Source organism: Hibiscus syriacus, unplaced genomic scaffold, assembly GCF_006381635.1.
Source record: "Hibiscus syriacus cultivar Baekdansim isolate YM2019G1 unplaced genomic scaffold, ASM638163v2 tig00002840_pilon, whole genome shotgun sequence".
In the NCBI taxonomy this organism is placed as follows: Eukaryota; Viridiplantae; Streptophyta; class Magnoliopsida; order Malvales; family Malvaceae; genus Hibiscus; species Hibiscus syriacus.
In genome coordinates, this window is record NW_024061947.1 from 3,874,109 (window position 1) to 3,896,742 (window position 22,634).

The window sequence follows — 22,634 nt, forward strand, 5'->3', positions numbered from 1 at the left end:
ATAAAAACTAAACATTAGATATGATTTTAAAAAAATTAAAAGTTTAGGTACTAAAATAGACCAAAACTGATAGTTTAGGTACTACATGCGTAGTTTATCCAAAACTTTTCACAATTTTAATTTATTCATATTTTTTCGTTTTTTTTATAATTTAGTATAAAATTTAAAATGATAAAATAAAAATATATTACAAATTTTAAAATTTTTTAAATAAATAAATACTAAAAATATTAAAAAAATAAATTTAAATCAAATTGATATTAATTATAAGGAAGGCTACACTATATAGTATTAAGTTTCGATTCCGGGAGGTTCTGCAGTGAGGCGGACTAATATACGGCTAAAAAGTGGCTTGACTGGTTAAATAGTTAATCGGTTAAAAGTGCTACCATAAATATTATATGTTTTCACCGGAAATGTTATTTGTGTTGGTAATAATAATAATAATAATTGGAAATATTATCGTCGTATGTAAAATGTGTCAAAAAAATATTGACTTTAATATAACTGGTTAATTACTGAAAACATTATCAACCATAATAACATAACATGTATCGCTTATGTAATGTAATAGGTAACATATTTTTAAAGCTAATGGGGCCTTAGAAATTTGACGATAACAAAATATGTTAATTACTTGATTTTTTATCAATATTATAAACATATTAGGTAACGCCTAAAATGTTACCAAAGTTTAAGCTGATGGAGCCTTAAAATATGAGGATAACAAAATATGTTAATTATCGGAAACATTATCAACCATAATAACATAACCAGTAGCGCTTATTTAATGTAATAGGTAGCGCTTATTTAAAGTTGATAGAGTCTTAGAAATCCGACGATAACAAAATATGTTAATTACTTAATTTGTTATCAATATTATCAACATATTAGGTAGCGCCTAAAATGTAACCAAAGTTTAAGCTGACGGAACCTTAGAAATCGGATGATAACAAAATAGGTTAATTAAATGAAACATTATCAACAATAATAACATAACAAGTATTGCTTATTTAATGTAATAGGTAGCGTCTGTTTAAAGCTGATGGGGCCTTAGAAATTTGAAGATAAAAAAATAGGTTAATTAGTTAATTTGTTATCAATATTATCAACATATTAGGTAACACATAAAATATTACCAAAGTTTAAGCTGATGAGACCTTAGAAATCTAACAATAACAAAATAGATTAATTATTTATTTTATTATTAATATGATTAACATATTATGTAGCCCCTAAAATGTTATCAAAATTTAAGCTGATGGGACATTCGAAATTCCACGACAAAAAATATGTTAATTTCTTATTTTGTTATAAATAAATATTAACATACTAAGTTAAGCTCAATAATGTTATTTTTAATAAAAAAATAGGTTGAAATCTGGAATATTAAAGTTGTTTTTAATGAAACGATAAAATTTAATATATTATGTATCTTTAGATGATAATTATTTTTAAAATAAATATCGATACTACTATGATCTTATGTCAATACTTTAGCAAATATCAGTATTTTTAGAGTAAGTATAGATACATTATTATCATGAACACATTATTATTAACTTTTAAAGTATTCATACTTTTAGAGTAAGTATCCATACTTTCGAATTTTAAAAAAATATTTCAAACGGTAAAATTGTATATATTTTACCCTTTACATTATGTCGAAACAATATTCATACTTTTAGAGTAAGTATGAATACATTATTATTAACCTTTAGAGTATCTATAGTTTTACAGTAAGCATCCATACTTTCAAATTTAAAAAAAACATTTCAAACTGTTAAGTTGTATATATTTTACTGTTTATATTATTATTAATATTTAAACAAACCGGTAGCTAGTTTAATGTTAAAGGTAGCGCTTATTTAATGTAATAGGTAGCGTCTATTTAACATAATAGGTAGCCCCTATTTTATTTTGCGATTTACATTATTATTAACCTTTAAACAAACCGATAACTAGTTTGACGTAATAGGCAGAACCTATTTTATTTTACCGTTTACATTATTAGTAACTTTTAAACAAACCAGTAGGTAATTTAACGTAGTAGGTAGTGCCTATTTTATTTTATCATATACATTATTAATAACCTTCAAATAAACCGGTAGGTAGTTTAACATAATAGATAGTGCATATTTTATTTTAACATGTTAAGTTTTAAATATAAGTATTAATACATACAATATACGTATAAATACTTTTTCAGGACAATAGTTGGACATATTTTACTGTCGAAATAATATACATACTTTTAGAGTAAATATAGATACATAAGCTATACAATTTATGTTTCAAATTTTTTTAATAGTTCTTCATGTTTTTCATTTATAATATTAATTTAATAATTTCATTTATACAAAAAAATTATTTGATTATTTAGATTTTTATAAAATATTATTTAAAATTTAAATTTAACTAAAAATAATAATAAATATATAATATATATGTTTATTATTTTTAATTTAATAATATTATATAACGTAACATAAAAAGATAATTCTAAATTAATATTTTTTCACAGTAAAATAAATATGAATATTTATATTTATGTATCAATACTTATCTATAATTAAAGTATACCGTTTATCAATTTTTTTAATAATTATTCATATTTTTCACTTATAACCTTATGAATATTTCAACATTTTTAATAATATTTTATCAAATTTATTAATTATCTTATTAAATTTTCGTACAGTTTTTAGCGTTATATTAATCTTCTTTCCTTATACATTACCTTTTGATTCCACAACATGTCATCGCACAACTTCCAACTCATATTCCACGTGTCTTTTCCTAATTTGTTTGTTATCATTTTATTTTTACATTTTTTGAAGATAAAAAAAAATTAGTTGACCCTAATCTCATATGTAATAGAATAAGAGGAGGTAGGATAGTAGATTACCTCCAACATTAAATTGAGAGAAGCTTTCGTGAAAGACCTCCAACAGTCAAAATTATAAATTACTCATCGTATAACTCGATCTCACGATTACAAAATTAAAAACTTTTACATTTTCCGAAGACACTTTTTTCTAATAATAATAAAATGTCAATCTTAACCCTTCCACTGTAGTGGCATTTTTGTTTTAGTTTTTAGTTTACTTTACACCAGGTCTTTCTGCCTTCTGCTCTGCTTCTTCCCTTCCTCTTATTTCTTTTCCCTTTACCAAATTTATTTTATTTTTCTCTTTAAGTCCTCTGTTTTATGATCGGACGGTCAACATCTCGTTCCACTAATGACTTTGATGACTACTCCGCCGGTTGATGTACATACCATTCTTCCCTCTGTTGACCCTTAATTCATAGTTTAGTATTTTTATTTGATTTTTTTTCTTGGTTGAAGTGCTGAAATGATTTTTTTGAAGTTTTCTTTTCTCTCTTCTTAACTTCACTTGTGATTAATTCATGGAATTGATTGTGCTTTTCTTAGTGCACTATAGGTGTAATAATTAGGGTTTTGTTGAGAGAGTTAGGGTTAGGACTTGGTTGAGAGAGTCAGGTTGTGTTTTGTTTGATTGGAGCTTTGATTTTTTGGATATTTGGATTTTGGAACAGAAAGTAGAGGAGGAGATGCTCGTGCCGCATTCGGATATTGTCCAAGGACCTCAGCCAATGGAAGGTTTGTGTTTTTATTCCTTTTAGAGTATTTTACTATACTCTAATAGACATTATTTTGTGAACTATCTTATCCAAATTTCGGTTATAATTATGGCTTGATAATGGAATAATATTTTGATTAGCTAGGCTGTTAGGGTTTTTGTTATTATTTTTTGTTGATTTTATAACTTTGCCTAATTTTAGTTGCTCAAGGTGAGCCGGAAAGTACAGCTGAGAATCAGCAAGTGGAGGAACCTCAATCAATGAAATTCACTTGGACAATTGAAAATTTTTCTAGGCTCAACACCAAAAAGCACTATTCAGATATATTTGTTGTTGGTGGCTATAAATGGTAAAATGGGAATTTCTTTGTTGTTGCCATTGGAACATGTTTGATTGGTCTGGTTCAATCTGTCATGTGATTGATTTTTGGATGATGGGTTGATTCTTCTGTTCAGGCGTGTACTAATTTTTCCAAAGGGAAACAACGTTGATCACTTGTCAATGTACCTCGATGTTGCTGATTCTTCTGCATTGCCATATGGTTGGAGTAGATATGCTCAGTTTAGCTTGGCGGTGGTCAATCAAGTCCATCACAAATATTCAATTAGAAAGGGTATATTCTAACTTATTTTAGGTTTGTAGTTTTGTCTTAAGTATTAATTTATGAAAGCAGCCTTTATTTCAAATCCTACACTTCTCATTCCTATATATGGATGCTTCAAATGCAATCTTGCGTTGCCTGGAAAGTAAATGTGTCTTAAACCTGTTGTCAGTTCTCAATTTTGTCTCTCTTCAATCTTTAGCTTTGTCACAGTAGGTGATGGTTCTGGCTGTAGACTTATTTCTGTTACAGCTATACTTTTTCCTAGTTGGGGCGTAGGAACAACAAGAGCAGATTCATGATTTGGTTCATTCATTTATATATTTCACTTGGGTTTTGGGAAGACTTGACAGGAAATAGAATGTTTAGGAGAATCTGCTGTAAAAATATAACATTCCAAAATTTGATAGTTTTCATGAAAAATAAAAGTTCATGGTAATCAAAACCGACTTATTTCTCTAATTTTTTTAATATTCTTTCTGATGATAATGACGATTCAGTGGTTCTCAAAACTTTTCTCATTTCTCAATAGATTATGTTTTGACATTCCATCCTTAGAATACAACTTTACGTTGAAATCATTTTTTTGATTTACTAGCAGGATATAGCTGTATCTATTTATGCCCTTTTTCCTTATTAATTTCTCCTATAAGCAGTCTCATCCAAATAGATTGATAACAATATCTTTTACGCAATGCTGCTCTATTCTATATTTTTATTCATTCTGTTTTCAAGGTGATTTACATTAAAATTGTGTTTCAGTGACTTTTAGTAATATATTTTGCCTTTTATTTTTGCTCATATTCTAGTTTGAGCCACGTTTTTGCTCTTTTACTATAGGTTGACATGATCATCTTATATTCCATTTGTCTTTTGAAAGGCCAATTGATTCTTGTCGTTCCTATTTTATTGAGACCAAATAATATGTAGAACTGGAAAAAATATTCCCGTGGGTAAGTTTTATGAACAGAATTATTATGAAAAGATTATATGTTAAACTGTTCCAGTGTTTTCTGAAATTGATAATTTGTTATGTTTATTGCAAGAACTTGAGTGTTTAGTGGATATGGTTGATTTATAGCTGGAAGAAGGGAATTTTTGTGGTATTGACAATTTTTTCTTGATACTAATTCAATATTCCAGTTTATCCAAAACTTAGATAGTTCCTTGCTTTTGACTTTCATTTGCAGACACTCAACACCAGTTCAATGCAAGAGAGAGTGATTGGGGTTTCACATCATTTATGCCTCTCAGTGATCTTTATGACCCTAGTAAAGGGTATATTGTGAATGACACTGTCGTTGTTGAAGCCGAGGTTGTTGTCCGTAAGATACTGGATTACTGGTCATATGACTCAAAGAAAGAGACTGGTTATGTTGGACTTAAGAACCAAGGAGCAACTTGTTATATGAACTCGCTTCTGCAGACTCTATACCATATACCATACTTCAGAAAGGTGTGGGTCTCATTTTTTTTAATTAATTTGGATTATTCTTATGCTCTTAGTTTAATTGGAGTTAAACGTGTAATTTTCAATGTCTTATTTCAGGCTGTGTACCACATGCCAACGACTGAAAATGACATGCCTATAGGAAGTATACCTTTGGCTCTTCAGAGTTTATTTTATAAGCTTCAATATAATGACACTAGTGTCGCAACGAAGGATTTGACCAAATCTTTTGGATGGGATACATATGATTCTTTCATGCAACATGATGTACAAGAACTCAATAGAGTCTTGTGTGAAAAGCTTGAAGATAAAATGAAGGTACCCACCTTTTAAAAAAGAAAAAATATTCTTAGTATTTGCATCTCAAATCATGTTACAGTTGTTCCCCTTTTCCTTTTTCAGGGAACTGTTGTGGAGGGGACCATACAAAAGTTGTTTGAGGGTCATCATATGAATTATATTGAATGCATCAATGTGGATTACAAGTCTACAAGAAAGGAATCATTTTATGGTATTTATTTGTTACTGATGTTTATAACAATATAAGTTTGGAATACTGAATTTTTCCCTTAAAAGAAACATTAAGGGTGCGTTTTTGTTGGCAGACCTTCAGCTTGATGTCAAAGGTTGTCGGGATGTCTATGCTTCTTTTGACAAGTATGTCGACGTTGAGCGCCTTGAGGGTGACAACAAATATCATGCTGAAGAGCATGGGTTACAGGTTAATTTTTTCTTTCCCTTTGAAATAGTGAAAACTAGGCTGGAAATTTTGTATCAATAAATGACCATTTTTGGTCAGAATAATGCATAAACAGGGTTATGTGCCTATGTTTGACAATTTGTTCTGTATTTAGACTTTACCAGAATAGATTCTTTCTTTTTGAGGGATTGAAATATGGATTGAGGGTTTAACCCATCAAAATCAGCTTAAGCCATGTTCTGCTGGCATAAGCTTGGGTAATCCGATGAGTTTAAGTTCCAATAGCATTTAGTAATTGTGTGCCAAAATCCGTTGCTTATTTCAGGACGCAAAGAAAGGTGTCTTATTTATCGACTTTCCCCCTGTACTTCAGCTTCAGCTAAAACGGTTTGAATATGACTTTATGCGGGATACAATGGTAAAGGTCAGTGCTGGAAATCAGTTTACTTCTAAAGGAGTTGTATAGTTGGGCTGCATTTGCTACTTGCATTTTATTATTCATATGTATTTTTAATTTCAAGTCTTTGGGTATGTTATGTGATATGCTAAAAAATACTTATTACATTCCCTGCTACACATAGCTGATCTATATATTCAAATTTTAATGGAGTTTTTCTTTTTTCCCCCCTTCTTGTCAAGTTTTTCATATCCCATTTCTTCAATATTGATTACACATGTTATGAGGTGTTTCTGTAAACATCGATCAAATCTTCTCTACATGTGAAATCAAACAATGCTACAATTGTCAAGCACCTTTTGTAGACTGATTCCCAATGATCAATTCAGAGTGATAAGTATCCTTTATGTGCCTTTTAATTGTGGGAATGTTACTAGTTTTCTATGTGCATGTGGTGTTTTTCATGTGAAATTGAATATTTTGCCTGTTTGTATTAATACTTTAATTTTTTTAGATAAATGACCGCTATGAATTTCCTCTTCAACTTGACCTTGATAGAGAAAGTGGGAAGTATTTATCGCCTGATGCGGATAGGAGTGTTCGCAACCTTTACACTCTTCATAGGTATTATCATTGATTTTTATATAATTCACATCACTAATACTTTTGATCTGTCCCTAACCAATGCAAGTTGGTAGTACATTGTACAAGTTGTTTCCCAGCTTTACTACATTGCTGAAAAGGAAACAATGTCGTGTTTTGTCTTACAGTGTTTTAGTTCATAGTGGAGGAGTACATGGTGGACATTACTATGCTTTTATCAGGCCGACCCTTTCTGACCAATGGTGAGCAACTTTCTCGTATTGATGGTTGACTTATTTGATCACAATCTCACTGTTCTTATACGTGTTTCTATTTTTCCATGAATTATAAGACCACCTTAAAGAATAATGTGATTGGCATAAAATATGTTTTCTCCGCGTCCATTTAGTATTTTAATTTTCCTGTTTAAGATGAAATTGCTCCTTTTCCATGCATATTGAAAAAAAAAATCATCATACTCTAGAGTTGTTTGAGAAATTGATGTTTTTGAGATTTACGTTTAATATACATGAATGGTTTGTGGTGTTTAGCTAAGGAACGTCTCAGTTGATCAAATTAATATTATGTACTGATGATACATCTTTTGGAGTGTTAGTTTTCATTGTGGATCTCATTATATTATATATCATTACATCTGAAGATATTTTGACCTTTCGTGCACTTTTCCATTCAATTTTAAAATTGTAAAGAATTCATTTTAGAGGAAACCCATTGATAGATCTCTCTGTTTTGTCAGGTATAAGTTTGATGATGAACGGGTAACAAAAGAAGATATGAAGAGGGCATTGGAAGAGCAGTATGGTGGTGAGGAAGAGGTAATGTTTTGTTGTTCTACTTTAAAAAACCTGGCTATTTGTGTACAATATGTAATTTTTTTTGAATTGTTGCCTTGATCTGTTGATTCAACAGTTGCCACAGACCAATCCTGGCTTCAATAACACACCTTTCAAATTTACAAAATACTCAAATGCCTACATGCTTGTCTATATACGTGAAAGCGATAAGGACAAAATAATTTGTGATGTTGATGAGAAGGACATTGCTGAACACTTGAAGGTAATATCGCCATTTACTTGTAACTGATGTGAAACCTCATCTTTATGCTCTTTCTTCCATTTTTGACTTTTTTGATCGAGTGTAATGTATTTAATGTCTAATTTCTCAGGTGAGGTTAAAGAAAGAACATGAAGAGGAAGAAGACAAAAGGAGATATGAAGCACAGGCTCACCTTTATACTATTATAAAGGTATCTATCGATTATAATTGAAGTTTTGGCTTTTAAAGCTACTTTTGCTTTTCATCCGTACATTATTTATGTCATTAATGCATTTAGGTTGCAAGAGATGAAGATCTTCTAGAACAGATTGGAAAGGACATATATTTTGATCTTGTGGATCATGACAAAGTTAAGAGTTTCCGAATTCAGAAGCAGACACCTTTCAACGATTTTAAGGTACCGTTTGTAACTATTAATTTCTTCTGTGCATTTCTTGTATTTAAAATGCAATCCAAATAAAATCTTATCTAATGACTGGTTGGTTAGTGATAACATTGCTATCTATACTTTTGGAATCAAAGTGTAACATCATATTTCTGATCGTCTAACGGAATGTATCTGAATTGAAGCCTCAGAACATAGATCCGAGTTATTTTGATAGATCTTTTGGGAATGGTTGTGTCGTTTTCATGTGGAGTCAAGGAAAGAGAGGAACATTAATTGCAACAGTTATTTTTTTATTATTAGCATTAATTTATTATTGTTTTATTATTATTTTTTTTGATAGGAATAGGAAGCCTCGTTAAAAACCTCCCTCATAGTTGACCCTTTCCTAACAAAAAGGATCAAGTAGTGGAGGGAGGAAAAGAGTGCCTCATTTTATTACCAAACCGGAATTACATAAGACTTAACAATACAGCAGATGATTTTACATTAGACTTAACAACTTCAGCTGCTTCAAGAACCTACAGCCATAGCAAAAAAAAAAAAAAACTAAAACATACAATCAACCGATCCCCTGCTTTGCTAAACTATCTGCCTCCCCATTACAAGACCTTGGAATTAACCTAATTAAAACCACCTTTTCAGAAAGGATCAACAAAATTTCTCTAACAAGAGGCAACATGAAAACTGGTGCCAAAGACGGGGTGTGAATCCACTCCACTGCTGACTTACAATCACTCTCAACAACCAATCTACTGGCAGCAGACCAACTTGAAGCTAGAAAAATTTCGATGCCTCTTTTAATAGCCTTTAACTCTGCAACTGGTGGGGGACCTTGACCAATATTCTCTGAAAAAGTCAAAAGAGTGCAACAATTCCAGTCCCTTAAAATGCCTCCAATACCTCCAATCGAGTCATTTAACCTAACAGCTCCATCAACATTCATCTTTAAGAAATCAACAGGTGGAGGAAGCCAACCAATAATAGAATGATCCTTAGGTTTAGGAACAAAAATACCATCAGCAAGTGAAGGATCCCCAATTAGCAGATCTTCCTGAATAGGGAATTTAGGATACTTGGCTAGGAACCATTTAGATAACCTAAATCTCACAAGGAAAAAGAGAGACATCCTATCAAGGTTTAAACCTTCAAACACAATCGCATTCCTTGCTTTCCAAATAGACCAAAAAACGACTCCCGGGATAAACTTCCAAATCAATGAATTCAACCTCAAACTCCCCCACGAATTAAGTAAGGAAGGAGGGTCCTGTGGTAGCACAATAGACAAGTCCCAGAAGCTTGCCAATTTATTCCATAGTTCCCAAACTACAAAACACGAAATGAATAAGTGTTGCACAGATTCCTCATGTTCCTTGCAGAAAGGACAGAGAATATCTTCTTCTAAGGACATTCCTCTTTTCACTAACTCCATTTTAACTGCAACTTTCTGGTGAGCTAACTGCCATAGGAAAGCTTCTACACGAGGCGGAGACAAACCCAACCACACCCCTTTTGACCACAAATCAATACCCCCAACTTCCTTACCAAGAGCTTTCCTGCACGATTTCACTGAGAATAACCCATCACCACTTGCAGACCAAGAGAGAAAATCTTCAACCGAATCAGTGAGTTTTATTTCCTTTAATTTCATCATCAAATCAAACCATTGTTCCAATTCCCAATCAGACAAATTCCTCTTAGTAATAATGTTCCACTGCCAACCATTCAACTCAAAGCTTCCAAAATCAACAACCTTACCCCATTTGTTAGTAGAGAGTGCAAAAATTCTAGGGAAAAGAATTTTTAAAGGAACCTCATCCACCCATGGATCAGTCCAAAAAGATATGGACTTATCATTGCCTACTTGCAACTTCGAAAATGATCTAAGACACTCACCCGCCGAATCATTCTTCAAAAAATTATTAGCAATACTTCTCAAATTCCAAGAAAATTTTGGAGAAATGACCTTGCTAATAGACATAGTATTACTACTAATATTATGCTTACTACATAACACTCTTTTCCATATGGATTCCTTTTCATTTGCGAACTTCCACACCCATTTCCCCAATAATGCCCGATTAGAAAGATTCAAGTCAAGAACCCCAAGGCCACCACTGTTCATTGGTTTGCAAACTGTACCCCAACTAACCCAGTGGATCTTCCTTTTATCCGCACTATCACCCCATAAAAATCTGGCCATTAAGGAGTTTAATTTATTCCCAACTTTGCAAGGCATTTTAAAGAAAGATAGGAAAAATATTGGCAGGGAAGTCAACACTGACTTTAATAGAACTGTCCTGCCAGCCAAGGACAGAGAAGAAGCTTTCCACCCAGCTAGTTTTGAATTAAAATTTTTAAGGACAGGATCCCATAAAGCTTCAGAATTCTTCTTAGCACCGATTGGAAGACCCAAATAATCTGTGGGAAAATGATCAACAGAACAGCCCACTTCCAATGCCCAGTCTGATAAAATATCCTCATCAACATTTACACCATAAAGTTTACTCTTCTTTAAGTTTAGATGCAACCCCGCCATTATACTGAAAATCCTCAACACCCTTTTGACATTTTTAATCTGAGTAAGTGAAGCTTGGCAAAAAATGATGAGATCGTCGGCAAATTGAAGATGAGATAACCGAAGTGAATCCGCAGAATTCCCAATCACAAAACCTTGGAAAAGTCCTTTGTCAACTGCTATATCTAGCATCAAATGCAGCAACTCACCTACAATATTAAATAGGAGCGGAGAGAGACTACAACCTTGTCTTAGTCCTTTAGCCATAGTAAACTCTTCCGAAGGGGAACCGTTCACCAGAACCGAAATTGAAGCAGAAGAGAGACATTGTGAGATCCACGAACACCATCTAATACCAAAGCCCATCTCCTTCATTGCTCTGTTCAAAATCGGCCATTCAACAGAATCGTATGCTCTGCGAAAGTCAACTTTGAAAACAACCCCTTGTAGACCTTGTTTTCTCCAATAATCGATCCCTTCATTGGTTAAGTCTTTAGGAGTCTTTCTTTATTTAGAGTCCTTATTTTAATTGCCTTAGTTAAGTCTTTTCAAACAAGTAAACCTATGTTATCTCTATTTAAAGAGGCTGATTGGCATCAATAGAATTAGGTTAGATTAAATCAATTTTTATGAGATTTAAGACTGTCTAACGAGTCTAAGGTCTAGAATGCCTTCAATGAGTTACTCTACTAATCCCCAAACACATGATTGTTACAAGTTTGGTACAATTGTAACACGTCATGAGAGTAGCTTTTGGGGAGCTTTATGTGTCTGATAACATATGAAGGTACTTGGAGCTCATATGTGTAATATCAGTATGTTAATCAAAGAGAGTCTCCTTGTAAACTATACTATAGAATCTAAGGTCAAAATTTTAAAACTTATACTCTGCTTTTGTTGGAATTCGATAATTATACTATTAAGTACCATATGTATGTCTACTTTTACCATCCTTCTTAATTTTTACTAGTTTCCTAATGAGCAAATGACTTCATTTCCATCTTTCGATTTTGTTGATATGGGCGTAGTTATGTTATCATTTTCCTTTAATGTGTAATTTTGAGCTGATTTGCAGGAGGAACTTGCAAAAGAGCTTGGCATACCAGTGCAATATCAGCGATTCTGGATTTGGGCAAAGAGACAGAACCATACATACCGTCCAAATCGACCATTAACCCCCCAGGAGGAGTCTCAGCCTGTAAGAAGTTCTATTGTCTTGTCTTCCTGCTTTGCTTCTAGTCTTTTTTTTATAGGAATGGGAGGCCTCATTAAAAACCCCCCTCATGATTAACGGACCACCAAATCGGTGTTCCTTAATCAGCGGAAGGAGGAAAAGAGTGCCTCGATTTATTAATAATGCATACTTGTACAACAGGGTAAAATAATACACCTTAAACACCAGCATAATAAACAGACTCCCTGCACAAAAACCTTAGAAACAAAATACAGACAAACATCATCCAATCCCCTGTTTAGCCAAAGAATCTGCCTCCCAATTACAACTCCTAGGAATATGCCTAACAAAAATCTCCCTAGCCGAAATTAGAGATACAATTTTCCCAACCAAAGAACTAAAGAAAGGAGGAGCAGTAGTCGGCACCATAATCCATTCCCCAGCTACTTTACAATCACTCTCAATGTTTTTGGGCTGAATTTATAGAAAGTACATCGGCTAAAATGATATTACACATTTGTCGTCATAATTAGCAATTTTTAATTGTTTGGAGAAGTTTATAATGGGACTTTCTCACATAATTAGCTATTTTTAATTATTTGGAAAAGTTTATGGTAGGAATGTTTGGAACATCATTGCTTAATGTCATTCATAATTAGCAATTTTAATTGTTTGGGTAAGTTTATAGTAGGACTTTCTCACATAATTAGCTACTATTTTTTATTCTTTGGGGAAGTTTACGGTAGGTAGGAATGTTTGGAAAATTTTTGCTTCGTGTCATTCATTTAAACAAAGATCAACCATTGTCATGGGAGGCAGTACTGGTTGAGAAGCACTGGTCGTCCTATTATTGTGGGTTTTGATTGGTCCTATGAGTTAATGGCTTGTACTTGGTAATTTTAGGTTGGACAATTGAAGGAGGTGTCTAATAAGACGCACAATGCAGAACTGAAACTATTCTTGGAAGTTGAGCGTGGACAGGTAATGTTGTTTTTTTGGATATAGTTTTACGTTTGCAGATAATAATTTTTTGTTGGTCTTATAATAATTCTTTATCACATTTATGTATTACTTCAGGAGTTACGTCCTATTCCCCCACCTGATAAAACAAGGGAAAATATTATGCTTTTCCTCAAACTTTATGACCCTGAGAAAGGAGAATTGCGGTATCTAACATTTCCACTTTATTTACTGCATTTGATGTTTCCTCATTCTTCCTGACATTTGCACTTTTTTACATTGCAGTTACGTTGGAGGGCTTTTGGTAAAACTTTCTAGTAAGCCAATGGAATATATAACAAAGCTAAATCAAATGGCTGGCTTTGCTCCTGATGAAGAGCTTGAACTTTACGAGGTTTGTTACTCAAATGTGTGTCTGCAATGCATACACGCTTAAGTATTTTTTCTTAATCAAGTTATCTTACCTGTTGATTTTTGCAATTTTTAGGAAATAAAGTTTGAGCCTTGTGTGATGTGTGAGCATCTTGATAAAAGATGTTCTTTCCGGTTAAGTCAGGTATACTTTGTTTTTCAAAATATGTCCTTTTTCAATGTAGATTTCCAGTGATACTGTCTTTGCTTGCAGATAGAAGATGGGGATATTATATGCTTTCAGAAGTCTCTTCCAATTGCAAGTCAAGAAGCATGCCAGTATCCAGATGTGCCTTCATTTCTGGAATATGTGCACAATCGTCAGGTACTATTACTATGTGGAGATTTGCTAAATATTTTATTGGTATTTCTCAGTTTTTGGTTAACTGATTTTATTCTGGGTGTCTGATAGTTGTTTATATCATGCCCTATGTCGTCCTTTCTGTGAAGCAATGGAAATCCGCATCTCCAACCGGTATTAATTTTGTAAAACAGTATGTAAAAGATATAGCACCAGAGAGGAAAGGAGATGCCTATTTTCTATACTAGGTTCTTGAGATCTTTCATTCTTTCACGGTGTCAAATTTTTATTGTCAAAGGAAAAATGTTGTGTCAAATTGATGGCTGTTTCTATTTAATTTAAACCAGCTGTTTACTCTTAAAGATCTTATCATTTTTATTTTTGAAGAAACTGCATTGAACCTAACATTGTAGGTTCTATAGGCATAAGTTTTGAGATTGTTCCTGAGAATTGTGAGCAACAATTTTAATCTTCTCTTCTAATAAGCATTCCTATTATTAGTGTTATTGTTATTAATTTCATTTGTGCTCAGATTCTTGTTACTCAATTAAGTTGTTTTTGTGAATTGATGCTACTTAGATTGTTCATTTTCGCTCTCTGGAGAGACTGAAAGAAGATGATTTCTGTCTAGAGTTGTAAGTACTTATAATGCAAACTACTCTTCATATAGTAGAATTGTTACTTACAGTTGTTAGATACTTATACTCAGTTTCTTCGATAACATTCAAGGTCAAAGATACATACTTATGATGATGTTGTGGAAAGAGTGGCTCAGAAAATTGGTATGGATGATCCATCCAAAATCAGACTCACATCTCACAACTGCTACTCCCAACAACCGAAGCCTCAACCTATCAGATATCGAGGAGTAGAGAATCTGTCAGAAATGTTGATCCACTATAACCAGGTAGCACTTATGGGTTTGACATCTTGATATGTTTCTTCCTTTTAGTTTTATGTAAAATATATATCGACTGATTATTTTTGTATATTTTAATACAGACTTGTGACATTTTGTATTATGAAGTTCTGGATATCCCTTTGCCAGAATTGCAAGGTCTGAAAAACTTGAAAGTTGCTTTCCATCATGCTACTAAGGATGAAGTAAGTATAGAGTCTGTATTTATTCTTCCCAGTTTCATCTTCTTTTACGTTCTTTCAGTGTTGATAGGCCGTTGTGGTAACAATTTTCAGGATGATTTTCAGGTGGTAATTCACAATATTAGATTGCCTAAAGAGAGCACTATTGCGGATGTGATTGATGAACTTAAGACAAAGGTACGTTTTGGTTACTACTGTTTTATATTCTGAATACCTGACGCCTAGAAATAGATAGTGTTATTAATGATGATGGGCTCAAGTAGCTCAGTTTTTGCAATGACTGTGTCTTCTCTTTTTGACAAAATCATTTTCTGCTCTCCCTTTATCGAAGTAAAAGTAACAATTGTATGAACATGCATTCAAGAACCAGCTAGAATCTTCGCATATTCCTTGTTATATGAAAGATTTTATTTATATTGCGTTAATGCATAATCTCCCATCTGAGGCGGTATTATCTTTTTTTAACTTCTCTTACAACTTGAAGTTCATACTGAGTTACAGCTGTACTTTTCTATGCACTCTGAAACAGGTGGAGTTGTCACACCCTAATGCAGAGCTCAGACTGCTTGAAGTCTTCTATCACAAGATCTACAAGGTTGAAAATGGTTGAAATCTGATAGCTAGTTGCAGTTTAGATTGTATATAAAAATGTTCTAGACTATTGAATTTTAAGTCTCCTATTGTGATGGAAGAAAAGTATGTTTTCCTTCTGTGTTCATTGTTATTCCATCTCATTTTTTTTCTTTTTTTTTTCCAGATCTTTCCTTCCAGTGAAAAGATTGAGAACATAAATGATCAGTATTGGACATTGCGTGCTGAAGAGGCAAGTTTTCCTTTTTCCATCCTGATGAAGTAAATAGATGGGATGGGCCGTTCTTTATTGAAATTATGGGGTTGTAGCTTTTGTAGTGGTTCACAACTTAAACTTTTAAGAATGACCTTCCTGTAGCATGTACCAGGTAGACATTTGCGCAGTTGAGTAGATGCAACTAGCATTTTTTTTATAATCTTTCTTGTATTTAAAGGAGAAACCTCTAAAGTTGTATGTATGTATGTTCGAGTGTGTATGTATCTGGCATGACATGAGAATGAGTGAAATGTTTTGAATTTCAAAATGGATACTTGCCATTGATGAAGAAAAGTGACATGCATGGTGGAACAAGTGCTGTTCACTAAAATTGGTTTATTATATAGGGAGTATGGCATTCTAAAATGCTGTATCTCACCTTAGATCTAACTTTTTCATTTTCATCAAATCTCAGATCCCAGAAGAAGAAAAGATTCTCGGTCCAAATGATCGATTGATCCATGTCTACCACTTTAGCAATGAGACTGCTCAGAACCAGATGGTATTCTTCATGAATGAATTGATAAATATTCATGATCTGTTTCCACTTTGTAGATATTTTGGTGGAATGGTAGCGCTATTTAACATGATTTTTCCTTTTTCTTAAACAGCAAGTGCAAAATTTTGGTGAGCCCTTTTTTTTGATCATTCATGAAGGTGAAACTCTGGCTGAAGTTAAATTGCGGATACAAAAAAAATTGCAGGTTCCTGATGAAGAGTTCTCCAAGGTGTTTTCATTATTATCTTGCTCTAGATATTCCCTTCTTTCATTTTAAATTTTCCCTTGAACTTAATAATTTAGCTTTTTTATTCTCTTTTGACTCCCTTTTCTTGATGTCTTTCCCATCTCTTTGTTCAGTGGAAGTTTGCATTCATGTCACTGGGTCGACCAGAGTATCTACAGGACTCTGACATTTTGTTCAAACGTTTTCAGGTATATCTTGTTTTTCTTCACTTTCTGTCATTACATTTGATTACACCTATATTTATGTAATTTCCATTTTTGTGCAAAGCACTGTTTTAATTTATTTTTGCATACGTTTCAGAGAAGAGATGTTTATGGTGCTTGGGAGCAATACCTGGGGTTAGAGCATTCTGATACCTCTCCCAAAAGGACTTACGTAAATCAGGTACTACAGTTTTGACTTTAGTGGAAACCCATATGCTAATACATTTTCTAGTATGCTTTATTGCCGTTTTTCTTAATATATACTCTGTGTAGCACTTGTAATTGTAAGTTGGATATAATTATTGCAGAACCGACACACATTTGAGAAACCAGTTAAAATATACAACTAGTAGAAAGCTAACTATGTATATGTGGAGATCCTTCAAATGATGGGCATTGTAGATACATGGAGAAAAATACAAGGGAATGACGCATTGGAGGAAATAGTTGAAGCTTTTGTTAGAGAGAATTGAAGTTGGACTTGGCTATTAGTTTTTATAGGATATATATATATTATTAGTTTGCATGTGGATGGAGGGAAGATTTTCTTTGATGTAGTGTTTTGACAGTGCTGGTATTGATACACACCTAGTTTGTACTGTATTGCCTTCGTCTGTTTCTCACCCTTTAAGGAAGGCACATGCTGCTGCTGTCTTTCCTTTCTGTATGTAATTTAACAGCACATACAAAGATTTTTGACCTGATATATTTATCGGGTATAGCTGGTTGCAGATGACATTTCTTATTTTATTTTCCACCTCTTTTTTCTTGCTGCTTAGAGAGGGATTGTGGTTGCCAGAAATATACTGTTCCCGCAGTATATTATTCTCCTTTAGAGGTCATTGATTTTTTTCTCAAGCTAGCCTTGATGAAATTCTCAAAGCTTCAACTCAAGAATTGGTATGTATAAACCTTAAGCGTAGCATACTGAACGTTACTAATAGATTTTTTTATTTTTATTTTTAAAAAAAAGCTTAAAGTATCTTTTAGTCCTCGAGTTGTACTGCTTTTTCCAAGTTGCTTCTTTAATGGTTTTTAAGTCTCAAGGGTCATTGAAAGTGTTTTTTTTTTCAACTTTAAAAAGTATTTCCATTATATTCATTAACTAATAGCATTATTAAGCACATGATCATGTAAAAGTTACGGATAATCTAATATATCAAATCGAAAAGAAATTAGACAACCTAAAGACCAATGCGACAATTGATCTGGTACGATGTTTCCCATTCGGGCCGTATAAGCAATTCTAACTGTAGTAGAGGAGATGTAGGCCCAAAATGGACAAACTGGGTGTTTAGTTTGGAAATTATGGCTGGCTACCCTTTTTCTCCCTAATTGTGAAAGCACGGGGTCCATGTTAGCACCAATGCCAATCATCCAACAAAACGTAGTCCATGTTAGCAGCAATGCCTCCTCTATTATTTCCACTCCTGAAGGCTCCATCCGCATAAATCTTAATGAGCGTTTAGTTTGGAGCATGTCACAACCCTTGTGATGGAGAAGTTTAGTCATAGACTAACCTTTGGCGGATGGGATTTGTCATCTCATTCCTGCTATTCCGGTCATATACTACCCACAATATTAATTGGCTACATCCTGGAATCATTAAAACCATCCACATCTACGACAGGAATTATCAATCCATCCACCCAAATTACCATCCATCCCCTATACCAGGGAAAGTGGAAGAACTATTTTCACACAACATAATGGACACTGTTGAATTCATGACCGTCTGAATTACCCTATAGAAGAGGGTCCCAAGCATGTTCCAACGTGAGCCCTATGTTTGAGCTATGCGGTCACCACGCATTTGACAAGTGTTCCTACCATGAAACTAGAATGAGATTGTCTGTCCATATTAACCCAACATAAATATTTTATATAAAGTACCAGCGAATGTCTTAAAAACAACAGCTATCAGTTAGTTGAATTGATGAATAGACAACAACAAAACATGACGTTTGCATAGCTCCTACCCTCAACATGGTAAATTTCCAGTCAGACAAGGATCTCTAGCAGATGAGGCATGCGAAAATCACCTGTATTCTCTCTTTATACACATCCTACAATAACCCTTTTGATTTGGTCCTGGTTCATGACCAGTAGCACCGACCTCACCAGCATGTCTAACCTGAATAATCGTCTTAGAACCAGTAGCAATCCGAGATCTCAATCACTTGAAAGTGAATATCTACAACAAAAAAGTTTAAGCCTCATCTTCTATGCTTCGATTTCTACCTTCTAATTCATCAATTGCAAGGAAACTAGCTCCAACAGGGAATACTTATAAGGCCCCGAAGGAAAATGGCTGACAGACACAATCAATAGCATGGATCAGTTTTCTCCTTGGACCGACCGCATGTGCACCCATATCTTTGAGCTTTTGCATATTTAGATTCACTAACTGGAATTTGTTGATACTTTTGGCCTGAAAAATCCTTACAAACTGATCTAATCCAAGGGATGTCAGCCACCTGGTCAGGCCACCAACTTGTTGAAGCTTCCTCTCGAGATTCGACACCCTCAGCCTTCGGTTCAGAAACATGCTCCCAGAAAAAGTGACATTTGATCTGTGACTCCTGATAGTTTTTGAGGCTTCAGGCAGTCCATGTATTTTATGAGATTTTAAAGTAACCACTTCACCTGGATTCTTTGGCTGCACTCCACAACCCGGCGATTTGCCTGAAGTTGAAATTTGCTGATCAGGAGATCTTCTAGCAATTTCAATACCCTTTTCACGAGCAAATGGAGTCGACTTCTCTCGTCCAGATTCGGATGGCAAATTGGGAAACACTTGAACAGAGAGCTTTGATCGCTCCTTCACTTTATTTTTAGGTGTGCCTTCTAATTGATCAGATCCCTGGTTTGCCATTTTTGAGTTCTTAGACGAAGGTAATGGTGGTATAAGAATGGTGACTATCTGCTTTTTAACTACGACCCAACCAGCTTCCCCAAGCAGGTCCAACTCGCTGTTGCGGTTTGAAGGGCGTAAGCGGTTCTTGTTTGAATGCTTCAGTCCTAACTGCATTTTCTTTGATTTCACCATCGGTAAACACCTATTTGATATATCAGGATAGGTTAAAAGCAGTTAATATTGCAATTGCATCGAAAATGGCACACATAAATGAAAAGAAAAAGAAAAAAAAACAAAAATGTTTATAAGATCGCAGACAAGGACACATGCCAGCAAAGACTTGTTAATTAATCATTTTATTTTCATCATCTTTAATTGTGAAACAAAACTAACATGTAATTTGTAAATCACCATGGATGGAATGAGAAAAAGAAAGTGACCCAATATTTCTGAACTAATCATTAAAATGTCATTTGGCATAGGTTACCAACTCCATGTTTCATTACTTGGGTCTTGAGTACGTACAGAATACTTTTCAAATGATATTTAAAACAACAATAATTAAAAACGATAAATGAAAATAATTGAGTTTCGAAACTGTTTACAAATGAGCCCCACACCCCCCCCCACCAAAAAAAAAAAAAAAAAACAAAAACAAAAGAAATTTGAAGAGAATTGCACAAATTCCCCCTTTCACCTAAATGAACTCAAGACCAATCCAATTAAAAGGCTACCATATTGTCCAACAAGTCTATAGCTAAAGGAAATTGGGTCAACTAAAGTCTGGGTCATACTTGCTCAATGGCTCTGGAATTTCAGCTTGTTACACATGTAGTGCATAGACATACATTGCATTATCCCAAAGCTGTAAATTCATTTTTACTGTCATTAACTGTGCTATAGGAAAGCATAATCTAAACAGTAGATATTCTAGATCATGATCAACACTTTTGATTGCAAAATAACACAGGTTAAATCGCGAAGAGAAGAAAACATTAAAAAATCGAAAAAGGAGCAGCAGCAGCAGAAAACAAAAGATAACAAATCATATTAAATGGCGTATTCACTGCAGGTAATGAATCAATCCAACATTAAGGAATTTCAAGTTCAATGTAACCATAAAAACCACACAATTAGTTTCATTAACCTACACTGGTTGGTAACTTGATCATTTTACATTAACCATAAAAATAAGCAGCAGCATTTTGGATTATTCATCACAAATAACATATTGCTTAGAATCAGAGAGTAGGTTGCCTATAATAAAATAGATATTAAATTTCCTGCAATGTTTTGCAAACACCTCTAGCCTTTCCTTTCTACATGGAATTAAAAAAGAAGTTATCATCTACAAGGCAGTTCATTTGCATCTATATTGACATAACTCAGTAAATAGCTATGCTATCCAACTCGTCATTTCTTCATAAAGTACCTCTATCGATCACCTATGTTCCACACATACTCATTCATGGCTATAAGTGTATGGTCCTCCAAATGTATAAAAAAAATGATACATATTATGTGTGTGTGTTTGACAAATATTTGTATCGAAGACTCGTCCCAACAAATGCATCAATTAGCATTTTTGTAATCCAACAGCTTCACTTCAGCATCACTATTCATTTATCAAAATCAATTCTTATGCAAGACGTCTTTAGGGATTAACCTAGTTAAAGCCAGCTAGCTTACAACATAATCTTGCATATTACACTGATAACAAAGCATGTCCCCATTCCATCCTAAAAAGAAACTAAACAAAAAAATGGTATTGCAACACTGATTTTAATGAAGATGTAAACCTACACTGCTTATACTTAGTTAACAACTGAATGAATAAGTTGATGCAAAGGCTTCATCCAGAACACCCATAATGTTAGAGCTTGAAGCTACTTTTCGTTATAACAGAAGCACAAATCTCAAGCACAATTTATTTTTTATTTTTAAAGAAAAACATACAAACTAACCTGCAAGAGCTTTTTATTGTGGTATTTTGAAGAAAAATCACCAGAAATCAAATGGGTTCTTCCCGATTGATGGCTTAAGATAAATGTATTTAAGAATTTATGTATTAAATATCCCCAAATAGCCACCACAATAAGAACCCAAATACTAGAGGATAAATCCAGAAACATAGTGTAGGTACTGACAAGAAGAAGAAGAAATTACCACGAATACAATAATTATTTGGTTTCATACCTGGGTTTTGATTTTAGATCAAGTCTAATGCTTCAGAATGGGATTTTTATTTTGTTAAAAAAAGAATGGAATTTTTATTTAATTTCGTTTTTATTTGGAAAAAAGAAACTAAACAAAAAAATGGTATTGCAACACTGATTTTAATGAAGATGTAAACCTGCACTGCTTATACTTAGTTAACAACTGAATGAATAAGTTGATGCAAAGGCTTCATCCAGAACACCCATAATGTTAGAGCTTGAAGCTACTTTTCGTTATAACAGAAGCACAAATCTCAAGCACAATTTATTTTTTATTTTTAAAGAAAAACATACAAACTAACCTGCAAGAGCTTTTTATTGTGGTATTTTGAAGAAAAATCACCAGAAATCAAATGGGTTCTTCCCGATTGATGGCATAAGATAAATGTATTTAAGAATTTATGTATTAAATATCCCCAAATAGCCACCACAATAAGAACCCAAATACTAGAGGATAAATCCAGAAACATAGTGTAGGTACTGACAAGAAGAAGAAATTACC

At 33.4% G+C, this 22,634-nt stretch overlaps 2 protein-coding genes across 3 annotated transcripts; one reads left to right on the plus strand and one right to left on the minus strand.

Moving 5' to 3' along the window:
• Window positions 1–3,127: 3,127 nt before the first annotated feature.
• LOC120155235 (ubiquitin carboxyl-terminal hydrolase 12-like) lies at window positions 3,128–17,809 on the plus strand. The gene is made up of 32 exons (XM_039166813.1): window positions 3,128–3,272; window positions 3,562–3,625; window positions 3,808–3,955; window positions 4,062–4,219; window positions 5,398–5,663; window positions 5,757–5,975; window positions 6,060–6,168; window positions 6,263–6,378; window positions 6,683–6,781; window positions 7,269–7,378; window positions 7,525–7,599; window positions 8,094–8,172; window positions 8,267–8,413; window positions 8,523–8,603; window positions 8,691–8,810; window positions 12,392–12,514; window positions 13,394–13,471; window positions 13,568–13,656; window positions 13,736–13,844; window positions 13,938–14,006; window positions 14,076–14,186; window positions 14,742–14,797; window positions 14,892–15,069; window positions 15,165–15,266; window positions 15,369–15,440; window positions 15,793–15,858; window positions 16,021–16,086; window positions 16,526–16,612; window positions 16,722–16,838; window positions 16,970–17,044; window positions 17,157–17,240; window positions 17,368–17,809. The coding sequence occupies exons 1-32, from the start codon at window positions 3,243–3,245 to the stop codon at window positions 17,407–17,409; spliced, it is 3,345 nt and encodes a 1,114-aa protein (XP_039022744.1). The 5' UTR covers window positions 3,128–3,242; the 3' UTR covers window positions 17,410–17,809.
• Window positions 17,810–18,947: 1,138 nt separating this feature from the next.
• On the minus strand, window positions 18,948–22,164 carry LOC120155246. Of its 2 annotated transcripts, none has more exons than XM_039166827.1 (2): window positions 22,113–22,164; window positions 18,948–20,118 (listed from the first exon to the last, which is right to left on the minus strand). In XM_039166827.1, exon 2 carries the CDS (start codon window positions 20,106–20,108, stop codon window positions 19,347–19,349), a length of 762 nt encoding a protein of 253 aa, XP_039022758.1. In that variant the 5' UTR covers window positions 20,109–20,118; window positions 22,113–22,164; the 3' UTR covers window positions 18,948–19,346. The 2 variants fall into 2 exon arrangements, with proteins under 2 accessions (XP_039022758.1, XP_039022753.1); XM_039166822.1 differs by lacking the exon at window positions 22,113–22,164 and adding an exon at window positions 21,881–21,984.
• Window positions 22,165–22,634: the final 470 nt, after the last annotated feature.